At 30.8% G+C, this 21,015-nt stretch overlaps 1 protein-coding gene across 1 annotated transcript in view; it reads right to left on the minus strand.

Moving 5' to 3' along the window:
- Window positions 1-21,015, minus strand: part of LOC136970578 (zinc finger protein 850-like) — a gene marked incomplete at its 5' end in the record, with an annotated part of 121,331 nt that overhangs the window by 94,586 nt on the left and 5,730 nt on the right. Inside the window, 2 exon segments of the mRNA XM_067265027.1 lie at window positions 2,801-2,824; window positions 5,517-5,960. Of these exon segments, the coding sequence (XP_067121128.1) occupies window positions 2,801-2,824; window positions 5,517-5,960 (468 nt within the window).

A 21,015-nucleotide genomic window follows, 5' to 3' on the forward strand; every position in this document is an offset into this window, starting at 1 on the left:
TGTAATATGTTGTTAATCAAACACAAAAAAACAGATTAAACATAGCGCGATTTTAAGCGAAATATCACGATTTAAAAATTATCCAAAAAATGCGCCGTACGACGAATTCCACTCAAAAATGTTCTGTAAATCGCCATCCGAAAAAGGGCTAGAGATGCTTTTGTTTACAGTAAATTAGTCTATATATTTGTAATGACATATTTTACGTAAGGCTGTCGTTAAATTACGAACGCAGATATGGGTTGATGGGTATGCGAGCAATAGTTAGAAGAGGTGAGGTGTTAATAAAAACATTACATAATGCTAAGATTTCCCGGGTAAGAGAAAGGCTCATTTTTGTTTCTGAGGTGCTGCAAAGCGAACCGTAGTGTTTACGTCACTGCCTTGTATGTTACGCATGTAATTAATAAAGTAACGCAACGTTCGATATTCCGTGCTGCATTATTTCTTACTTGTTAGTACAATTAAGAAGATCGATCGATTACGTAATTTTAGGGGTAGGTATGTGCGATGGCGATGTTTGTAACCGAGGTTTTTGTGTTATATTATGTTGTGCTTTTATTTTTTATTGACGTAAATTTGAAAACACAGGTATAAAATAAAGTATCAAGTGATCGTTAACAAAAATACGAAATTATCACTTAGAAATATCGCATTCATTAATGTAAAAATTATTAATTAATCATATTAACTGCAAGCCATATGAAATTTTTATAGTTTAGTTCTTCAACGTTTACCCAAATCGGGCATTCATTCGCTCTGTTTGTGGGATAATGGGTGTCTCCTGCTCCAAGATTCGCTTTGATCACAAGCTTACCTACCGGAAGCATCGGTACGCTATGCCTGGTAGCCTATGTTTAAGTGCATATTTTTCCAATGAAGAGGATTGACTGTAAAAACAGTTAAAAAATTAAAAAATTTTGACATTTTTTCGCCATTGGCTCGTTACGGATTTCGGTAGTCGTAAGCATTTGTGACTCATCCCACCATATATTCAATAACTGTAAAATTAAAATAAAATTTTTTTTAAAAAAAAATTTTAGATATAATACCGATCCCATTGATTTTTATTCCTTTGAATAATCTCAGTGTAAAATTAAACCTTAGAGGTGAACAGTGTTTACAGTACAATGTATTTTCATAAGGTATGTTGTCGCGAATGTAAGATTCATAAAAATCCCATGTAGAGCTTATTAGACTCAGAGTATCCGTGAAAATAACATTTTACTACGACAGTAGAGTGTTGCTATCCTAGCAGTTTACAAACCAACGTTATTAATAACACGTATGTATAAAAGTGCAAGAAACGTGTATCTATTTTGTGTTCTAACTGTACCCAGCGTTACTGTTGTGTCAACCGCGACCAGCATTAATGTTATTTACTCGGAAGTTTAACTACAAGTTCTACATTGAAAATATAGAACGTGATTAACACGTTTTCTATTTATGATCCAACGGCTTTTAATGGTATGGTCTGAAAGATTAAAGTAGACACCCGTACTTTGTTCGCAATTTAGTTGTCACATTTCGCTTTAAAAACAGTTTAAGAAGGTTTTCTCTTTTGTAGGGGACAAGACGACTGACAGATCGTCTTCATTTGGGTGTTGAAAGACCATCGGGATATAAATTCATGTTCTGTTTGATATACGATTAATGATATTTACATTTTTAATGTGTTCTTTTATTCGTTGCTATATTTAATTTAATATGTAGTCGGGATGTTTCATTGCTTAAACATCAACTCTACGAAATGGCAAACACATTAAAATTCGTCGAATACTACAGTGAACATATCTTTATGAATGGATGAATGTTTTTGTGTGTATCTGCTTTTTCACTTACAATTGTATAAATTCTAAAATTTCAAACTGTAAATGTTCTGGTGATTATTTCGGCATTTTATTCAGTCTTTGTAAAATCTTATTGACTTTAATACTTAATTTTTTCGATCAGTTTAATCGACAAAACAATATAAAATGCATCTTGGCTTCATATATTCACATTGTTAGATTATTTTACAATTTTGTACATTTTTTTGAATTACGTGAAATTTCTTATTCATTTCGTTAATTCTGTTTTTCAACTTAAGATGCGAAATGCAGCAGGACCGGGTGTTTAGTCTCTAGTTACGTGAGAAACAGAACGAACGTGTAGGGAGTGTCACTTGTCACGAACTCGTTCGGTGAACGAATTAGTACCAGGTGACATTTTTGACACGTTCGTGACGTTACTCGCGTAACTCGACACCTCATATTCGGATTAATGGTTCGCTCTTCTCCGAGCCATAGAAATTCACGGCTGAATTAAATAAAAACTATAAATTTTGACGGTCTCTATGCCGGACGATTGAAAAGTCGCAATTCGTTTAATCAATCTTAAATCATCTTACAAAACGTCATAGTTAATTGACTTTAGCGATATCTAGTATCTTTTTATCTCTGGGCCTACTATTTACATATGCATTATTTTTTACTGTAAGTTTTATTAAACGTTCAAAGTGCCATTAAGTGTGTTTGGCAAAGTGTTTTGTATCGAAGAACACTTGTCAAGATAAACAGTTATTTTCTGTTCGAAGTCCATTTTTTGATCTGATACCTTGACTTAGCCTTGCCGCATTACTTAAACGTCTAGTCTCGTCGTAGTGTTAATAAATTCAACGGTATATCTTATCGAAAATCCCATTTATTATAATAAACTGTTATTTAAAAAAATTGTATTAGATATTCTGATTTCTCTTGGCTTTAATTTTCGTATTTCTTATAATTCTTGAGAAAGTACACAGTTTAAACAACCAACCAACGTTTCTCGATTTCATCAATCAACGCTACAAATTTGAGTAAGATATTTTTATACAATTAAATTGAATAAAAATACATTTTTCTAGATACTTGAGTGATCTGCAGCGACCCTTGACGTCTGCGTAAATTTGTGTTATTAATGTAATGTAAATAAAATAAATATAATTTTTTTAAATCATAAAGTGACATACTTTTTCTATGATAAAAATAACTTCTATCATCACTAATTGTTTCATGTTTTTTTAAATAGTTAAAATTTTTCAAATACTTATAAAAATTTTCCGCAAAATTTAATATGTAAATTCGAATGTTAATAAATAATTAACTAAGGCTTACAGAGTAAACATATATATTTATTAAATTGCTAAACAGAATGAAAAATAATATTTAAAAGAAAAAAGTGAAAAAAGTTGAACTGTTAAGAAAAAAATTAATATCTAAAATGCGAGTCGAGGTGACCCGCAGCGACCTATACAGGTTGTTGACCTTTCCGACCTCCTCCGGGCTAGTTAAACCAATATCAAGTTCGTTTCTCCAACCTCATGTTTTTATTTTTACTTTTTCGGCTGTTATAAATAACAAAAGAAATGTGTCTATGAAAATTTCTGAAATTTACAGAAAAATTTGTGTATTATTGGCATTGATACCACTCAATTTTGATCAAAAGTCGATGAGATGGGAGTTTCTGTTATCTATAGTAGGGCCACACTTAATGACAATTTTACTCGTTATCATCATGACAATTTTTTATAAAACTTATCTTTACCTTCAAAATTAAGCTTCTTGACATTTTATAATAGCTAAAAACATAAAGTTTTTTAAATAAAGTATAATTTTGTGAATCTGGTTAAGGCCAACAACTGCGTGATTATAAAAATAGTTCGATTCATTCCACGTTTGTATGAAACTTTTTAATAATTGTTAAAACATTATCGTAAACACGTTAAAACATTACTCTATTTTAAATATTCATTAAAATTAATATGTAAAAATGTTTGATAATTTAAGTAAAAAAAAGTAATCATTCTAGTCTTTTGAATGGCCCGCTCTCGTTTTCTTTTATGTGAGAATCCGCGGTGAGCCTCTTTCAGTGCATTCTATTCGCGAAGTCGGATTGGTGAGATTCGCCCAAATGGGATCGTATGACATTTGGTCTTAGACAACTAGTAGCTTTTCCAGTGTTCCTAAAGTTGCTGACACCAGCAAAAATTTCGACGTTGGGCCCGCGATGGATTTTTTAATATAATTTTGTCCGAGGGAGAGGAATCGTGTGCTTCTTATGTAGCGTACAGCATACTGTATTGTCAAAGATTGGAACCAGTTTAACAAACAACAAAAGTTTTAATGATATTAATTAATAGGCTTACACGAGACACCATATGTATTCAGACATACATGGCACGCTCTTGAAACCGATAAATACGGTTAAAATTTAACATTTGAAATTGTTCGATACGATTCAAAGCGTTATAAGTTTGGAAGTTCCTTCTCAATTTGAATTGGACGAGAATAACAACCAAAATAGTCAATTAAAATTCTGTGCCTTACGAAAAAAACTGTTTAATAAATTTTGTCACCAAATAGATAATAAATACGTAATTCTATACGTCTTACGTCACCGAACGTGTCTTTCGCTAGACCCTTTTAGTTTAGTTAGAGCAGAAACTTTCGGTTTTACCAGTCCTACAAGCAAGACTTAGCCGAGTGGCCAGGACAAATGTAACAATCTTCACTCGTTTCTCATAGTGAGGTGGGCAGATATTATTACTCCTCAATCATAAGACATCATCACTGATCGTTTTGATTATAAAAATCTAATTTAAATAAATATAGATGATATTTTATTCGAAGTATGAAAGGAAACTTGGAAATAAGATTTCAATATTATTTTTATTTTTGTTGCAAAATTTAAAAAAATAATAAACTTTCTCTCTGCAGATCACCGAGAAAGTTGTTGCTTGATGATCTGCAGAAAAACATTTTGCTTGGCTCTAGAAGAAAACGAGATCTGAATTTCCCATCACTGTGCCCGTTCCCCGGAAAGCCATTTCCTAATCAGACGTTACACAAGAAAAAGGTAACAATAAAACAAAGAGAGCCAAATAACATCAAACTCAATACAAAATATAAAATTTTGAAATCGCCACCATGTACGCTCGTATGTTACTATCGCTCAACGTTTTTCAGCAACATATACTTTATAATTTACTGTAATTTGGAAGCACTTCCAGCTAAACGAACGAGTTAACATACGCATATCTCAATTTGGACAAAAGTTTCACTTCCAATTTCGAACTAACCGAATATCTTAACATGTTAATTTTTATACCTGCGGTCACAACAATTAATAGAGTTCAAATATACGATAATTATCTTTATTGTAAATTAGAGCAAAATATGCACTGTCCTAATTACTGATAGAATACATTAATATTAACTGTAATTAACACGGGCAATTATCTATAAAACAATTTTCTATTAAAAAAAATTTTATATAATAATATTTAAATTATATATTGAATACTGCAATGTTTCTTAGTAAAAACTTTTCGAAAATTGGAAAAACATTATTTTAATTTAAAACAGTTTCCTTACATCTTTTGATCATTTTACATCGATAGAAATTAAAAATGATATTTTTTCAGAAATTCTAAATGTGAATGTTTCAATGTACTATTAGATCATAGTTTCAAATGAATTTCACCGGACATGATTAACATTCATGCGGCTTTTGTCTGTTGTGAGTTCGAAGGTGTTTAATTAAGTTTGATTTTCGTGAAAACTTCTTTTTACACTCCTCACAACTGTAAGGCTTTTCTCCAGTGTGAATCCGAATGTGTTTAATTAAGTCTGACTTTCGTGAAAACTTCTTTTTACACTCCTCACAACTGTAAGGCTTTTCTCCAGTGTGAATCCGAATGTGTTTAATTAAGTCTGACTTTCGTGAAAACTTCTTTTTACACTCGTCACAGCTGTAAGGCTTTTCTCCACTGTGGATTCGAAAGTGTCTAATTAAGTCTGACTTATGTAAAAACTTCTGTTCACACTCGTCACAACTGTAAGGCTTTTCTCCAGTGTGGATTCTCTCATGCCTTTGCAAATGTTTAATTTTTAAATATTTCTTCCAGTGTTTACATAAAAATATCTTTTGGTTCCTTTTCTCTGCAATCAAAAAATTGTTTTAGATAATATTTCATCGATATATAATAAAGTTATCATAAATAAAAACAATAATTAAATCTATAATAATATTTAATTAAATAATAATTTTTATATCTAAAGGCAAGTTTCTGCATCAAAACACAATACAGTAATTTTAGAAATAATAATGTTTGTGTATAAATATATTTAAGAACAGCTAATCAGAAACGACATATTAAAGTAAACAATTTCTGTAAAACATTTTTCAAGTGTATTTATATCTTCATGAATTTTCTGTTTATATCCTTGCAGTAGACCTTTTCCTTTTTTGTCTTTAAATAAAGTGCGATAATATGGGTAAAACAGCGTATGTAATATTCAGTTTTTTCCATAATCTTGGACAATATTTTCTTCAAAACAGTGTTTCTTCCATACAATAACTGAAAGTAATAACAACATTCATGAAATAACTTGTATAAAATTATATTTTACATGACTTTTTAATATTAGAATGTATTATTCGTATTCTTATTCATTCTTATTGTTAAATGTAAAGTTCTGTAATATTTACGTAATAAGAATATTGTATTTCAAAAGACTTATGTTAAGTATACTTCCCTACATAACTTTTCAATAAGTAAAACTCACAACGTTGAAACGTGTAAATTCTTAAGAGTAAATCACGGACTTCATTGTTGAAAGATTGAGTTTCGTTCTTCGCCTTTTTTGTTTCTGTTCTGTATTTTCGGAATGAAAATTAACTAAATAGAAAAAACAAAACCATATTACATATCAGACAAATTTATATTTAATATACATTGTAAAGTAATTTAAATTTGTATTTTCTATGCTAGGTTTTTTAAACTGTATAAATTCTATTTTAAAATTTACAGATAAAGTGTACACATTTACTAAAATACGAAGACGAATAAATTATTCAAAAACTCGACTCTGGTAATTTGAAATTGTTTGTGAAGAAATGTCATTCGTGAATCATTGGAAAATTGTTCTTAAAAAATGTCTACACGAAAAATATCTATACAGAGCGTAAATAGTATATAAAAATAAATTTAAATTAAAATAAAACAGTTTTATTACTGTAGAATACACTGATTATTTACCTAAAATATGAAACAGAGAATACAACTTACGAGTTGTTCAAGCTTGAAATACTTTCACTCCACTGGAAATTTAACATCTTTTGCTCTGTTGGTCGAACTGAGGACAAAATAACTATTTCTATCAGCTTTTCTTTTAACATGGAAAAAAAATGTTATGGTTTGAGCATTAAAGAAAGTGAAAGGCATGTGTTTAATTAGGGATGGGCAACCTTTTTCTATGTAAGAACTATATTTTAAAACTTTTGAACTGACGCAAGCCACATACAGAAAAAATAACAATGCCACTAAATCACAATTATTTATTCATATATAATTATAAATTAGCATAGTGATACTTAATTTAGTTTCTGGAATGATGTGAACGTAATGTATTGGAAATATTTGGTTAAATATTAGTCACTGCCAGTTTTAAATTAGTTTCGATGTGTCTGTTATAAAATTTCTTGTTTTAATGTTTAGTAAATTCATCGCGGAAAATCTATTCACACACAAAAATTGTAAAATACTGTTTGAATTTTTGCTGCATACTACTCTAAGCTTGAAAATTCACATATTTATTCGTATTTAATGCCAGTGTTCTGCAACTTTTTCCTACTTGCGGCACACCCGTGACTCGACATGTCTCAACATGGCACACCAAAATTTCATTTCCTTCAAAAGCGGATGATATAATACTATTAATAGAATTACGTAATGCCACTAACCTATTATTATTATTATTATTATTATTATTATTATTATTAAACAGACATCAACACCCGTAAGTTTATTTTACATTTAATTTCTTAAAATACATAAAAATGCGTGGGACGTAATAAAGAATAAACAAACATCATTTTATTTCATAAGTGCTGCGTCACTTATAAAATAACACTTGAAATACAAGCAAAAGAAACACAGCAATTGTGTTAAAAATATATAATAAATAAAACTTGAAATTAATAGAATATGTAAAAGTTCATGTCACACTTTCACCTAGTGAGGTCACACCGGTTGTGAAACACTGTTTTATGCGACGCAAGCCGCAAGTTGTTTATTGCTATGTTTAATGACAGAAATATGTATGGAAAGTGTCGATATATTTCATAAGAAAATGTAAAAACTTCTTTAAAAAAAACGGTTTTACGTACACTTTTGTCACCAAAGTGTACGTAAAACCGGTGCATAGCCCTCTGTACATTCTGTCACGTTCAAACGATCCTTACTAATACAAAATGGCTGCTTTCCGTGCTCTTGTTCACAGGGCTTTTTTCTACTGCGGTAGTGTGGTTGATAGACAAAAAGAAATCTACAGAATATCACATATCGCTAGAACTCTAGGGTACAGGGCAGATATGATAACAGCACTAATCAAAAACTACAAGATTAACAAAACAAAAGCTCAGAGAGGTGATTTCGGCAAATTCACAAAGTTCACGTATGACAGAAAGAAAGAAGCTATCATGAAGGAAATCTCGGCCCGCAAAAATTTAAAATTAATTTTCAAGAGGGCTCCCAACTTGTAAAGTTATTAAGAAACGACAAAGACAACATTGAAAAAGAAAGAATGGCTGGAGTGTACAAAATTCCTTATGAAAACCAAAAACTAGGCATTTATAAAAACTATATTGTGGTCACTAATAAAAACCTAGGGATTAGATTAAGGGAACACAGGTACAACATCAGCAAAAGATCTAACGCCACAGTTCTATCTCAGATGGCGCAGGTTGAAAGATCGATAGTCAAATGGGGCGAAGCAGGCATTATTAAACCTGTATATTCCCTGACTTTAGCGTTTAGCGCCGAGAAAATTGAAATATTTAAGAGCAGATTGCATAATACCTGCATTTATGCCAGGGATGCTGAAAGGTTGCCCTCAGCCTGGAAGTATTTAATTAAAAGATTTGAGAGCTCTTAATTTAATGCCTCGATTTTGTTATCATTGCATATCTTGCATTTATTAAAATTTCATATAATTTATTAATAAATGCATATTTTGCATTTATTAGAATTTCATGTAATTTATTATTATGTACTGGCTTAATATTTATTTATTTAACCTATACATATTTTTATATTTCTTTGTTATTTATTATTATTTTTTTATTATATGTATATTTTATCCGTTATTTTATTTGTATTTAAACTTTGTTCCATTTTGTTCGCATTCGAATATGTTTAGCCTGATGATGGCCAACAGGTTTGGCTGAAAACGTTTGCAACGTTATTTATTGAATTTTTTCTCAGCAACATAAGGTGTTTTGTTTGTTTTTCTAATTTACATTTTGCTGAGTGTGTTCATTATAATAGTAAAAACTTCTGCTGTAAAACTACATATTTCGAATATCTTCTATTCTAATCATGATCCAAAACACAAGTATCATAAAGCGGCTGCGGTACTCTTGCCAAGAAAAAAATGATTGAAACACAGACAGATTTTAAACCTAAGTGTAATCGAATAATTTTAAAATGAATTAGATAATAGAAATTAGACTTAAAATTAGTAACAAACACGACGTAAAAAGCACGTTGGAACAACAACGATTAAAAAATTAATAAACTATCAATAGAAATCACTGCCAAACTGATTGAAAGCTGCGTTGAAAAAGAAAAGACAATCCAACAAGATATGGAAATATTCGATCCTTTGGTATAACTAAATTTTAAATTAAAGTAAATGTGATCTGTTTCATGACCATTGTTACGTAGATTTGTTTCTCTACTTTTCTATTCAAATTGGCATCCTTAAGTCAAATAAATGTGTTATATTATTTCTTGTTCTTCAAAATTAAATAATAAAACACTTTTATTTATATATGTTCAAAAATTGAAAGTTTTAATAACATTTCTATCTCTATTCGCCTAATGGATTACAGTCTCTGCATATTTCTAAATGGATTATGAAAAGAGAAAATTGAAATGAGGATTAAAACTAAATATCACAATCTTACACATTAAAAATTAAGGGGTTTGCCTAAAATTGTTTTTTTATTTTAAACTTTTATTGTTACTCGGAAAAATTATTTCGATATTTAAAAAATTGTGTGAAATCAATTACTCTACCAATCGAACTGGCCGATACGAACGATCTTCGAAATTTAAATTTCAACGAATCTACTTCGTAGTTTTAAATTTAAAAATTTTTTTACTATTAATATCTTAATGAAAGTTTTTTTTCCCACTTTCATTTTCATTTAAGTTACAAGTTAATAAATAAGAGTTTTATCTAAGAACTGGCAAAAGAGGAAAGTGCCAGGGGCACTAACCCCAAAGGGCGTAATCAGCGAAGTAAATCTTATTATATCAATACATCAAATAGAATTTTGACGGCACGAAATCAATTTTTCTTTGAACGCTAATTTTTCAAGGCTTCTAAATTTACATTATAAATTTAGTATTTAAAAATAAGTATTTTAATTTGCAATCGTAACTGGACCGTTTTTATATAGTTGTTTGTGAAGAGTGAAGTTTTAAACTAAGGCTTCGTGGTAATTGAAACCAGCCGGACCTGATGAAAGGGGCTGTCCATAAATAAGTCTGCATTTTTCTTCAAATTTTTACTATTCTTTTTCCATCGTCCCAGTTTGTCTAAGTTTCCGTAACTCCTCCCCTCTTTGGATGTCTAACAAAGCTTAAATCCCCACCAAACTTCTATTAACATATGAATAATAATATGCATAAACTGTATAAAATTTAATGAAATAAAACGGACTTCCATTAAAGTTCAATTCCTCTTCCTCCTACTGTTCGGCTTTGTTCGACTTGTCATAAAGCCCTCTCTCAGTTTCACTATGTAGGTGTCATTTATACACTCAAATCTTTCGACTGTCCTCGTGAAATGTATTAAATTTAACAATTCTACTAAATACATTTTTTTTTTAAATTGGGCATAAATTTTGTTGACTTGATTTCTTTTTCATATCGTTAAAGAAAATATCACATCGAACGATATAAACAAGAAATTAATTAAACATGTATGTTCAATTTAAAAAAGAATGTTTTTAGTAAAATTGTTAAGGAAAAAAACATATAACTTATTTCGATTATCTTCATTAAAAGCTATATTTTTCAATGAATATGATTGAAATAAGAAATATCATGTTTTTTTCTTTAATTAGCACCAGGTTGCTATTGAAAACAAATCACACAGGAACACAGGAGTGGAAAAAGACTGGTTTATTGATGCAAAAAGATGTGCAGTACGGGCTTAACGCCCCTTGTCCGTCCTATTATATTAGATATATCGGTAAAAAATTATTACAGAAATACAGATTTACGGGATGTATTAAAATATTTCAGATACGTGTACAGAGGTTTTCACAATAAAATATAATTACCTAAGATCATTATACTGACCGCTAAGATCACTCAATTTGCAACTACAGTATAATAATCTTAGTAATTATATTTTATTCTGTAAACCAGAGATTCTGAACCTTTTTAGCTCTGCAACCCCCAAAATAGTAAATATAAATAATTAATATTTTGCGACCCCCACCCAAAGGTATAATAACAGTACTATTACTAATACCTTACTATTAATAAATGAATTTTGACTGTAATTAAAAATGTAAATTTTTAAAAATATTATATAATCACATCTCGTTAATTTTATATATTAAGAAAATACCGACAGTATAAAAAATGTGATACAACTATTCTTATTATTTTATGTTGTTGCATTTATAGCGACTAGTGTTACCACCCGTCCGGTTTTCACTCGGACAGTCCGGGAATTGACTCATTGTCCGGGTGAATTATTAATTTTGTCCGGGAATTTCGAAGAAATTGTGAAATTACGATGAAACAAAGCTCTTGCAAATATTTTTATAAATTTACACCATTTGAACGGCAAAACACCTCACACTCACTGAAACTCATCTGCCATTCCGCTATGTTACTCTGTTTACACCAGCAGTTTCCAACCAGTAATCCGCAACAGCTAAAATATGGTCAGCGAAAGATGTAAACCGTTTATTTATTTTAAATTATTATTCCCACATTGATACGAACAGAATTTAATTTTTACTAAAAATGTTATGTTTTCTATTATAATAGTACTGTTAAAGCATGTTACTCTTGAGTTTAACGATTACTTATGTTAAAACTTTTGATTAAAGTTTATTTTTAGATTGACACAGTTTATTTTTATTAAACCTTGTCGTCCCTGCTAACAACAATGAAATCAAAGTGGTCTCTGGTCAAAAAAAAGGTTTGGAACCGCTGGTTTACACCGACGTGTGACGCACAACCTGCCTCTAGACCTTTTTCTTTTTTGCTTGTACGTCCGTACACATCTTTTATATAGCTAAATTATCTGCTCTTTCTTAATTTAGGTTACACACGTTACTCCTACGCAAGTCCCTAGTCCCTAAGCGTAACTGATTTAGAATCGGTATGCACGTTATTCTTCGCAATGTAAAATGACATTGCGCAGGCGTCAGAAACTTCTGTTCGATCAAACCTGACCTGCCGTCCGGGTCAGCGATTTTATAAATGTGGCAACACTAAGATTCACGACGGGTACGAACATACATGTATGACGTTTACATATATGAGCGATTTACAAGTTTCAACTTGATGTGTACGTGCTCTTTGTAATTTGATCCATGTACGGAGAAAAATGAAAAACAAATACAACCATCATATTAATTTCTTTTCTTTACATGTGTACATATTGTAAGTAAAACATTTATAAGTTTATAATAAATGATTTTTTCTCATAAAATAATTTCATTATTCTCTCGCGACCCCCAGGTTGAGAAATGCTGGTGTAAACCTCTGTACGCCTATCTTAAATATTTTAATACATCCCGTAAATCTGTATTTTTGTAATAATTTTTCACCGATATATCTGTTATAATAGGACTGAAGAAGGGCGTTAAGCCGGAAATGCATGTTCTTTTGCATCAATAAGCAAGTCTTTTCCCACTCAAACTATGATGATTTGTTTTCAATAGCAACTTTGTGCTAATTTCGAAAAAAATGCATATAATCAAAAGAATAACAAGCAACAAAGTGCTATGTTGACACATCTAATTATTTTTTGTAAACTTGAAAAATAATTTTCAGAAAAGTTTAATTTTCATCCAAAGAACAACTGAAATATGACTTGAGCGATATAAAAAAATGATTCAGCAACGAGTTGTTTAACTTTCTTGGCCACATTTGGTGGGGCCTTCTGTTGCGATATTGTATTAAAACTAATTTTTAATTGCACTTGTGCAGTTTAGGGGGTTCGGCTGTTTGAAAGGTTTTCTTCCATAAAATGAATCAATTCTAGACTAAATTCGCTCGAACATTTCCAAAACACATATAAATTTTTGGGAATTATCCATATAAAGTATGATAAAAACGAAAATTTGTAGAAATACTCACCGAGTGTACACGGTTCGAAGACGCCATTGCTTAAGCTTCTTTTCCTCGCGGAGCAGCTCATCAGACGGCAAACGCGTACCTAGCTTGTCACGTGACATTTGTCGGTGCTATTCGGTCACGTGACTACTAATGTCTGACGTGTTTTCTGATAAATTATTATTTCTGCGAAAAATTCGCTAAACTTTGGAGACATCATTAATAAAAATATTGAAACATCATTCCATTCTAAATACGGATTAAAATCAACATATAAAAACGTACGAAAATTCGATAAATAACTAATAATTCTGCTCCGCTTTTGAATAGTTTAATCTCTTTAATGTCGTAAACAAAATTGTACAATATTTATTTACATTAAAACATTACACATCTCACGTTGCATCTGATTAATACTTATTATCATAATATATATCATGATAAAATTGTTGTCGTTAGCCTGCGGTTTTACTTTTGCTGTTTCATCTAGTCATTAATAATAATAAGTCGTTTGTAATTACAATAAAAAATACTATAGTATATTATGATCTATCACGTTATGTCTCCAAAGTTCAGCGAATTCGTGGCAAAAAGAATGTTATCAGGAAAGACGTCAGAGATGAGTAGTCACGTGACCGAATAGCACCGACAAATGTCACGTGACAAGCTTCGTACACGTCCGCCGATTAATGAGCCACTCCACGACAAACCAAGCTTATGCAATGGCGTTTTCGAACGGTGTACACTCGGTAAGTATTCCTACAATTTTTTGTTTATAGCCTATTTTATATGGATTATTTTCAAAAATTTACACGTGTTTTGGAAATATTCCAGTCAAGTTAGTCTAGAATTAGTTTAGAAATTTACGAAAATTATCTTACGTAAGATTTTATCACATAATTACGCGGCCCGCGTTGTCATTCTTTCAGTTATGTGGTCCGCTGTAAAAAAAAGTTTGGAAAGCTTTGAGTGTAATTTATTCATTGTAAGCATGAAATGAATGCGTTATGTTTGTAAATTCGGTTTCAGTGTGAATCTCTTTGCATCCTGCATCCGCTACCACCCATACGTCAAAAGACTTCTCGCGTCATCCTGACAGATCGCGGGAAAAGCGACTAGAAGAGTTGACACGTGACCTCACAGGATTTATCACACTGAATGACCACTCTAACACATTTTAAAAATTCTTTAAATTTTGTACATAAAGATATATAGAATTTTTAAAATGTGTTAGAAATGCGCATCGACTCTTCTAATCGCTTTTCCCGCGATCTGTAAGGATGACGCGAGAAGTCTTTTGACGTATGGGTGGTAGCGGTTGCAGGATGCAAAGAGATTCACACTGAAACCGAATTTACAAACATAACGCATTTATTTCATGCTTAAAATGGATGGATTACACGTAGGGCTCACCAAACTCTTTTTACAGCAGACCACATAACTGAGACAATGACAACGCGGGCCGCGTAATTAATTTGTTCAATAGAGTACACTGAATACATTAAAATAATGCCTTTATAAAATACAGTATTTACAATACCCCAGGCTTCTCTGATTATGTTGATGATAATTTTAATTTCCAACCAGGTATATAGCATCAAAATGGAAATATTAATTCTTCACATTGTTCTTTTGGATCTAATATGCATGGAATACATGCAAAATCTTTGCGTGATGAACTGGCTATTTACTTGTGTAATGAAGGATCTGTACCATGGCAGAATAGCAGAATAGCAAGGTATATCCAGGTGTATTATAAAAAAACTTTTTAAACAATTCATTTTGTATATGTTAATAGTTGTAATTATTAGTATCAGTATAAACTACTTAAGTTCTTCATTAGTAATAATAAAAACAATTTTATAAACTTTGAAAAATTATTTTATTACTTAGAGGCTAATTACATTATATAAAATATTTCTCTTGATCTTCAAGGTCTAACATTAATCATTCAATATTTCTTTTTGCATTGAATTGATATCTTGCATCCAATTTTTTCAATCTTAATTTTAATGCTTCACTAAATAAATCAATGTTGTCGGGCTCTGACACAGAACCTAAAATTTAAAAAAAAAATAACTTTTAAATCTGTCGTTGTTTTGTACTATATTTTGCCTATATTCATAAATTTGAACTTACAACTCCTATCCAAAAAACTATTTATTGCACTTGACGTTGATGATAATAATAAAGCATTACTGTAGTAATCCTGATTAATAGAACAGGTATCTGGTTTTTTTCTTTTCTTTTGTTGACCAAAAGTTTTACTCGAGTCACTGCTTTGATATAGTCTGAAACAAAATCCATGCATTGAAAATCTTATTCTTTTTCATCAATATCATTATTATTATTTGTTTATTTACGACTTACAGATCTGACTCAATTTCTTAATTAATATCAAGAATTTCTACATCATTGGTCATTTGGGAAAAATTTACTGGTAATAATTGTGTTGAGTCCGTGTCAAAACAATTACAATTAACATTTTCAATAATTCTTGTTTTAATGTTCTTGAAACCGTGTTTTATTGTATGTTGAGCACTAAACACAAGACCATGTTATGTATTAAACACTTGGCTTTTTTCCACCTTTATTAGTAAACACAAGACCGTGTTATGTATTAAACACTTGGCTTTTTTCCACCTTTATTAGTAAACACAAGACCGTGTTATGTATTAAACACTTGGCTTTTTTCCACCTTTATTAGTTTAACTAATAAAGGTGGAAAAAAGCCAAGTGTTTAATACATAACACGGTCTTGTGTTTAGTGCTCAAGTCTTGTTTCATTATTTATGGTACTAAAAGAAATAAAAGAATTACCACATATAAATAATTTATGATAAAATTAAGACAAAATATTCTTCAAATAATAACTTGTACTTATAGGTAATAATAGCAACTATATATATACATATACAATAACTAACTATAGATAACATTAATTAGATATAGATAATAACTTATTACAGTAAGTCTACAGATTAGGCATAGGTCTATCTACCCTAATAAAAACATTTGAAATCAATTGTAAATTATAAATGATATCTAATGATATGAATTTGACAGGAAATGTAAGTCATTTATAATCGTTTGAACTATATGAGAGAACTTTCAAATCATAGAAATGATGTCATAGAAAAGATTTGTTTAAACACGAGTTTGATTACATTTTACTATAATTTCTACTTTACTACTTTAATATAATCAAGTGACCAACCAAATGATATAAAACCAATATCCTTTCATTAACATTTATTTTAGTTAATGATGGTAAAGTGTCTTACAAGTAGATTCTGGTAAAGTAAAGTAAATGCATTAATATTCACGTTTCTGTGCAGCCAATATATCCACCCAAAATATTATCCATCAAAGGAAATAATTCCCATTTCGGTTTTTATATATCTGCACTACCACTGCCACTTACAGTGCTACATTTTATTAATTTTTTTTCTCGCATGTATCTGTTTCTTTGCACTTTCCATTTTGTCTCCTCTGCCTCTGCAATAATTTAGAAAATTGAAATTAATAGACTTGTATTCCGAATCGAAATAAAGAACGTGTGTTCTGAATACTATATATCGATTCGGTTAATGTTACCTATGGTTCCAAGATCGCAGCTCGTCTCCGATCCCAGCAATCAGAAGACAGGGAAAAGTGGGGACGCACGTTTTAATTTAACCTAACCTAACCTATCTACTAAATTACCATAATTATTACCAACAGAATAATTAGAATAGGTTAGGTTAGGTTAGGTTAGAACGTGCGTCCCACTTTTCCCTGTCTTCTGATTGCTGGGATCGGAGACGAGCCGCCATCTTGGAACCATAGGTAATAAACCGTATCAAACGGTCAAGAAAGTGTTAACCATCGATTCTACTAGATCTACCTGTTATTTTAAATTTAGCACCTATGGCCGTTCATATACATTGTTTATACACAGTGTTTTTATATATGACACTTTTTTGTCATAGAGACAGTGATGAGGTCGAACGGATTCGGCGAATTCTTCTATTTCATTGATTTTTTGTTTTTTTGTGACCGTCACAATTGTAGGATTAACAATCATTGCCGCCATTGCTTGAATTAAAACAACGTGTCTACTTTGACGTCAAAAAAAGACTTCTTTATTGGAGGAATTTTGGCATAAAATTTTTTACTATGTAGAAAAGTAGAGACATGCTCTACTCATTTTTCAGTTACGTTTCAGCCAAAATTCAGAAAAATTTTTACGCTTTCTGTTTTATACTAGATTTTATGCCGAATTTTACGCATGTGTGTTCCTGGTTTTACATAGAAAAAGGTTGCCCATCCCTGCTCTAGGTTAAAGTAAACAGACTGTAGGGCCGCTCTAGGCGGTCCAACTTGTTTTCTCTACTTGTTTTCAATATACACTACTGTATAACAAAAATTTTGTGACGAATTGACCCTCTCGTCCCACATATTGACTTCGTTCACTCCGCTCAAAGTCTCGCCGATGGGACAACCTTCAAACCTCTCATCCTCTTTCGGCCTAACTGCCCTACTCCCGGATTGCTTTGCTCACTTGTTCAAAAATTTGGTGACGATTTCATCGATTCATGAAGTCACTGTCTTTATTATTTTCAAATCGGCCTCACTAGAATGCATATAGGAAATAATGTGACTCCATCGATTCCAAGTGTGGGTTTGTTTGGGATGATAAAACTTTCTACTTGAAGATACGCTCTGATGACAGATATGGCCTATGAGTCAAGCACCATGTAAACTTTAGTGTGTTTCTGTTTCAGAACGATGACGCATAACAAGGCATCGAGATCGAATTCAATCTGTGGAGTCGATGTTATCGTATGAAAAATTTAATAATATTTTATTATATAATATGTATATTATGTAGTAGTTAAACAGCAGGAAAATGTCTGGAAGTTCTACAGCCTATTCCATGTTTGCTTGCAAGGTAGTTACACAATGTATCTATTTACCAATAATTTTACTACATTTGTGTTGAAAAGATAATTACAGTTAGCATAAATAACGTTAACTGTTGACATTAATGATTAATTTATATAATTGTTTACTGTATCAGAACTATTGGTCTTAATTATATTGTCTGCATTTGTCGCAACAAAATAGTACCGAATCCAAATTATAAAATAATTAATGTTTACATTAATGCAGCGTTTCGCAACCGCCGGTTCACGAAAATTCTTGACATATTTGCGGAGAATTTTTACTGCTCTGCGTTAAAAATTTCTTATTAAAAAAATAATGACGATAATAAAATTTTCATTTATTAAATCATGAAAAAAGATGTTTTATACGAATTTTAAATTTACGTAATTTATATTTAGCACAACACTGAAGAAAAATTCTTGTGTTAGAAAAAGTACATCGCATGTTCATATCTCGGAAAAGTGTAACGTTATTTATTGCTAGACGTTCGTTACAATATGTTTAACTGGATTTGGCAAATATAAAAGTAAGTTTCAACAATGTCTATAGATAAATTTTGGATCAAAGCGAAAAATGATTATTCATCTCTATACGAGAAAGCGATGAAAATGTTAGTCTCCTTCGTAACAACATATTTATGCCAAGTGGTATTTTCAACTTTAAAGTAATCTTCTATAATATAGAAGATTACTTCAAAGATTACTTATTTTTATTTATATAGAATCTATATAAATAAAAATGTAAATGTTCATTTGCTTAAAATCTTAAATTTCCGAAAGTTCTTCACAGATTGCTTTGAAATTTTGTTATAACATTGCACTCGAATACGTGCGTGGATTTATATACCTAATATTATAAAGATATCACACGAAATTCTACTCCCTTCCGCAGAAAAGAAGGACAGAATTAAGGCTAACCGTAAATAACTCGGCTTCTATTATATTATTTTAGATACAGTCTTTTGCGTTTTAATAGGGTAGGTCACGAGAATGTACACTAAGAAGGGATTTTTCGAAATTCCCCAGCGGGGGAGAAGGAAAGCATTAAGGCTTATCCTAAAGAACACCGCTTGTACTGTACTGTTTTTACTGCAATTTTTTATTTTTCACTGCGATTTAGTCGTAGAGTACCACGTGGGTATCAAACAAGTGTATTCCGTAGCAACGGAAATGTAAAGAGAAAGCAATGTGCAGGATTTACAGGTGCAGATGCAGTTTTTTGCGTTTTTGCCGTAAATCGAACATATTTTTAAACCCATATAAAATTTCTCTAATTAGTCTAAAAACGGGGGAAACCTAATTCTTGCGTTTTGTAAAAACGAGTAAAATTGGATATTATGTATTTATCTTAATCTTCACTATCGTTACTTTTTGCCGAGCAACGCCCAGTTAGTAAAAAATATATTTATAAATCGACTTTCCTTTGTTTCACTGCTCTGACTCGGCTTGACTCATTTACAACCCATAATTGAGAAGTTAATAGAAGAGCAGCAGCAACCTTCTCATGAGCAATGTATACCAAATAAGCAAAAATATTAAATTTATACTTTTTAGTACTCATGTGATGGATGTTTTTGTTGTGTACCTAATATGCAATAAATTTGTGATTTTTTAAATAATTTTCTACGATTTTTTGTAGTAATTTTTGTCAAAGGTTTATTTATTAATAATTATAATTAAAAACAATAAAAATTATATTTTTAGTAAATATTATTAATTTCATTTTTTAGTAATCATAAGACTGATTTTTTATTGTGTCCTATATGCAATGTTTTTGTGATTTTATTGTGGTTTTCTGTGATGTTTGTGAAAGATTTCTTTACATAAAATAATTATAATAATTACTCATACAGGTATATCTCGAGTTACGTCGTTTTCGATTATACGTCGTTTGTCAAAAAAAGTATATGGAAAAATAAAAATCACGTTCGTCATTTTATTTGACTTTACATCCGTTCGCCACAAATATTGAAGTTGTACTATCACTAGAAAAGCGTTAAAAGCACAAAATCATATTAAAATATGTATATTTACAGTAAATGTTAATATAATCATCATAAATTTTTGAGAACGAAACATGAAAACACATGTGTGTGTGTTGTCGTATTATTTAGAAGTCTTTAACTGCTCATTATTGGCGTTTCCTCCATTATTGGCGATTCGTTACGACGTAGGTCAAAACTACGACTTACGTCGTAATTACACAAGTAAATTCGACTTACGTCGCCTCTCCTGAAACAAATTACAGACGTAAGACGAGGTATACGTGTATTTACATTCAAATATTATTGTAAGTATCGATAATAATAATTTTAAAGAATTACTACAGAAGTAAATTGTAACATTCAATAAAAGTTTTTGCTAAAAATCCACCGGAACGCGAAATTTTTTTTACAAATTTCCCGGACTGCGGGTCAAAAAAGTCGAGTACAATCTCAACAGTGAACTGAATGTATTTTCGATTATCATATGTTATGTTACTCCGAGATGTAATGGTATGCCTTTAGTTATCATAATAGAAAACTATGTAAAAAAAAATGTATATTTATGATTTATTGTGTAGCCAATCGAAGAGGGGCTAAGGTCCGCAATGCGTCTCGACAAATTAAGTTCTGGAAAATAGTTAATGATGAATACTGCCATCTCTCTATGAATATTCCAACTAGTGATATTAAACTAAACATTTTAATTATA

This window comes from Centruroides vittatus, unplaced genomic scaffold, assembly GCF_030686945.1.
Source record: "Centruroides vittatus isolate TY-2023 unplaced genomic scaffold, ASM3068694v2 contig_2033, whole genome shotgun sequence".
NCBI classification, from domain to species: Eukaryota; Metazoa; Arthropoda; class Arachnida; order Scorpiones; family Buthidae; genus Centruroides; species Centruroides vittatus.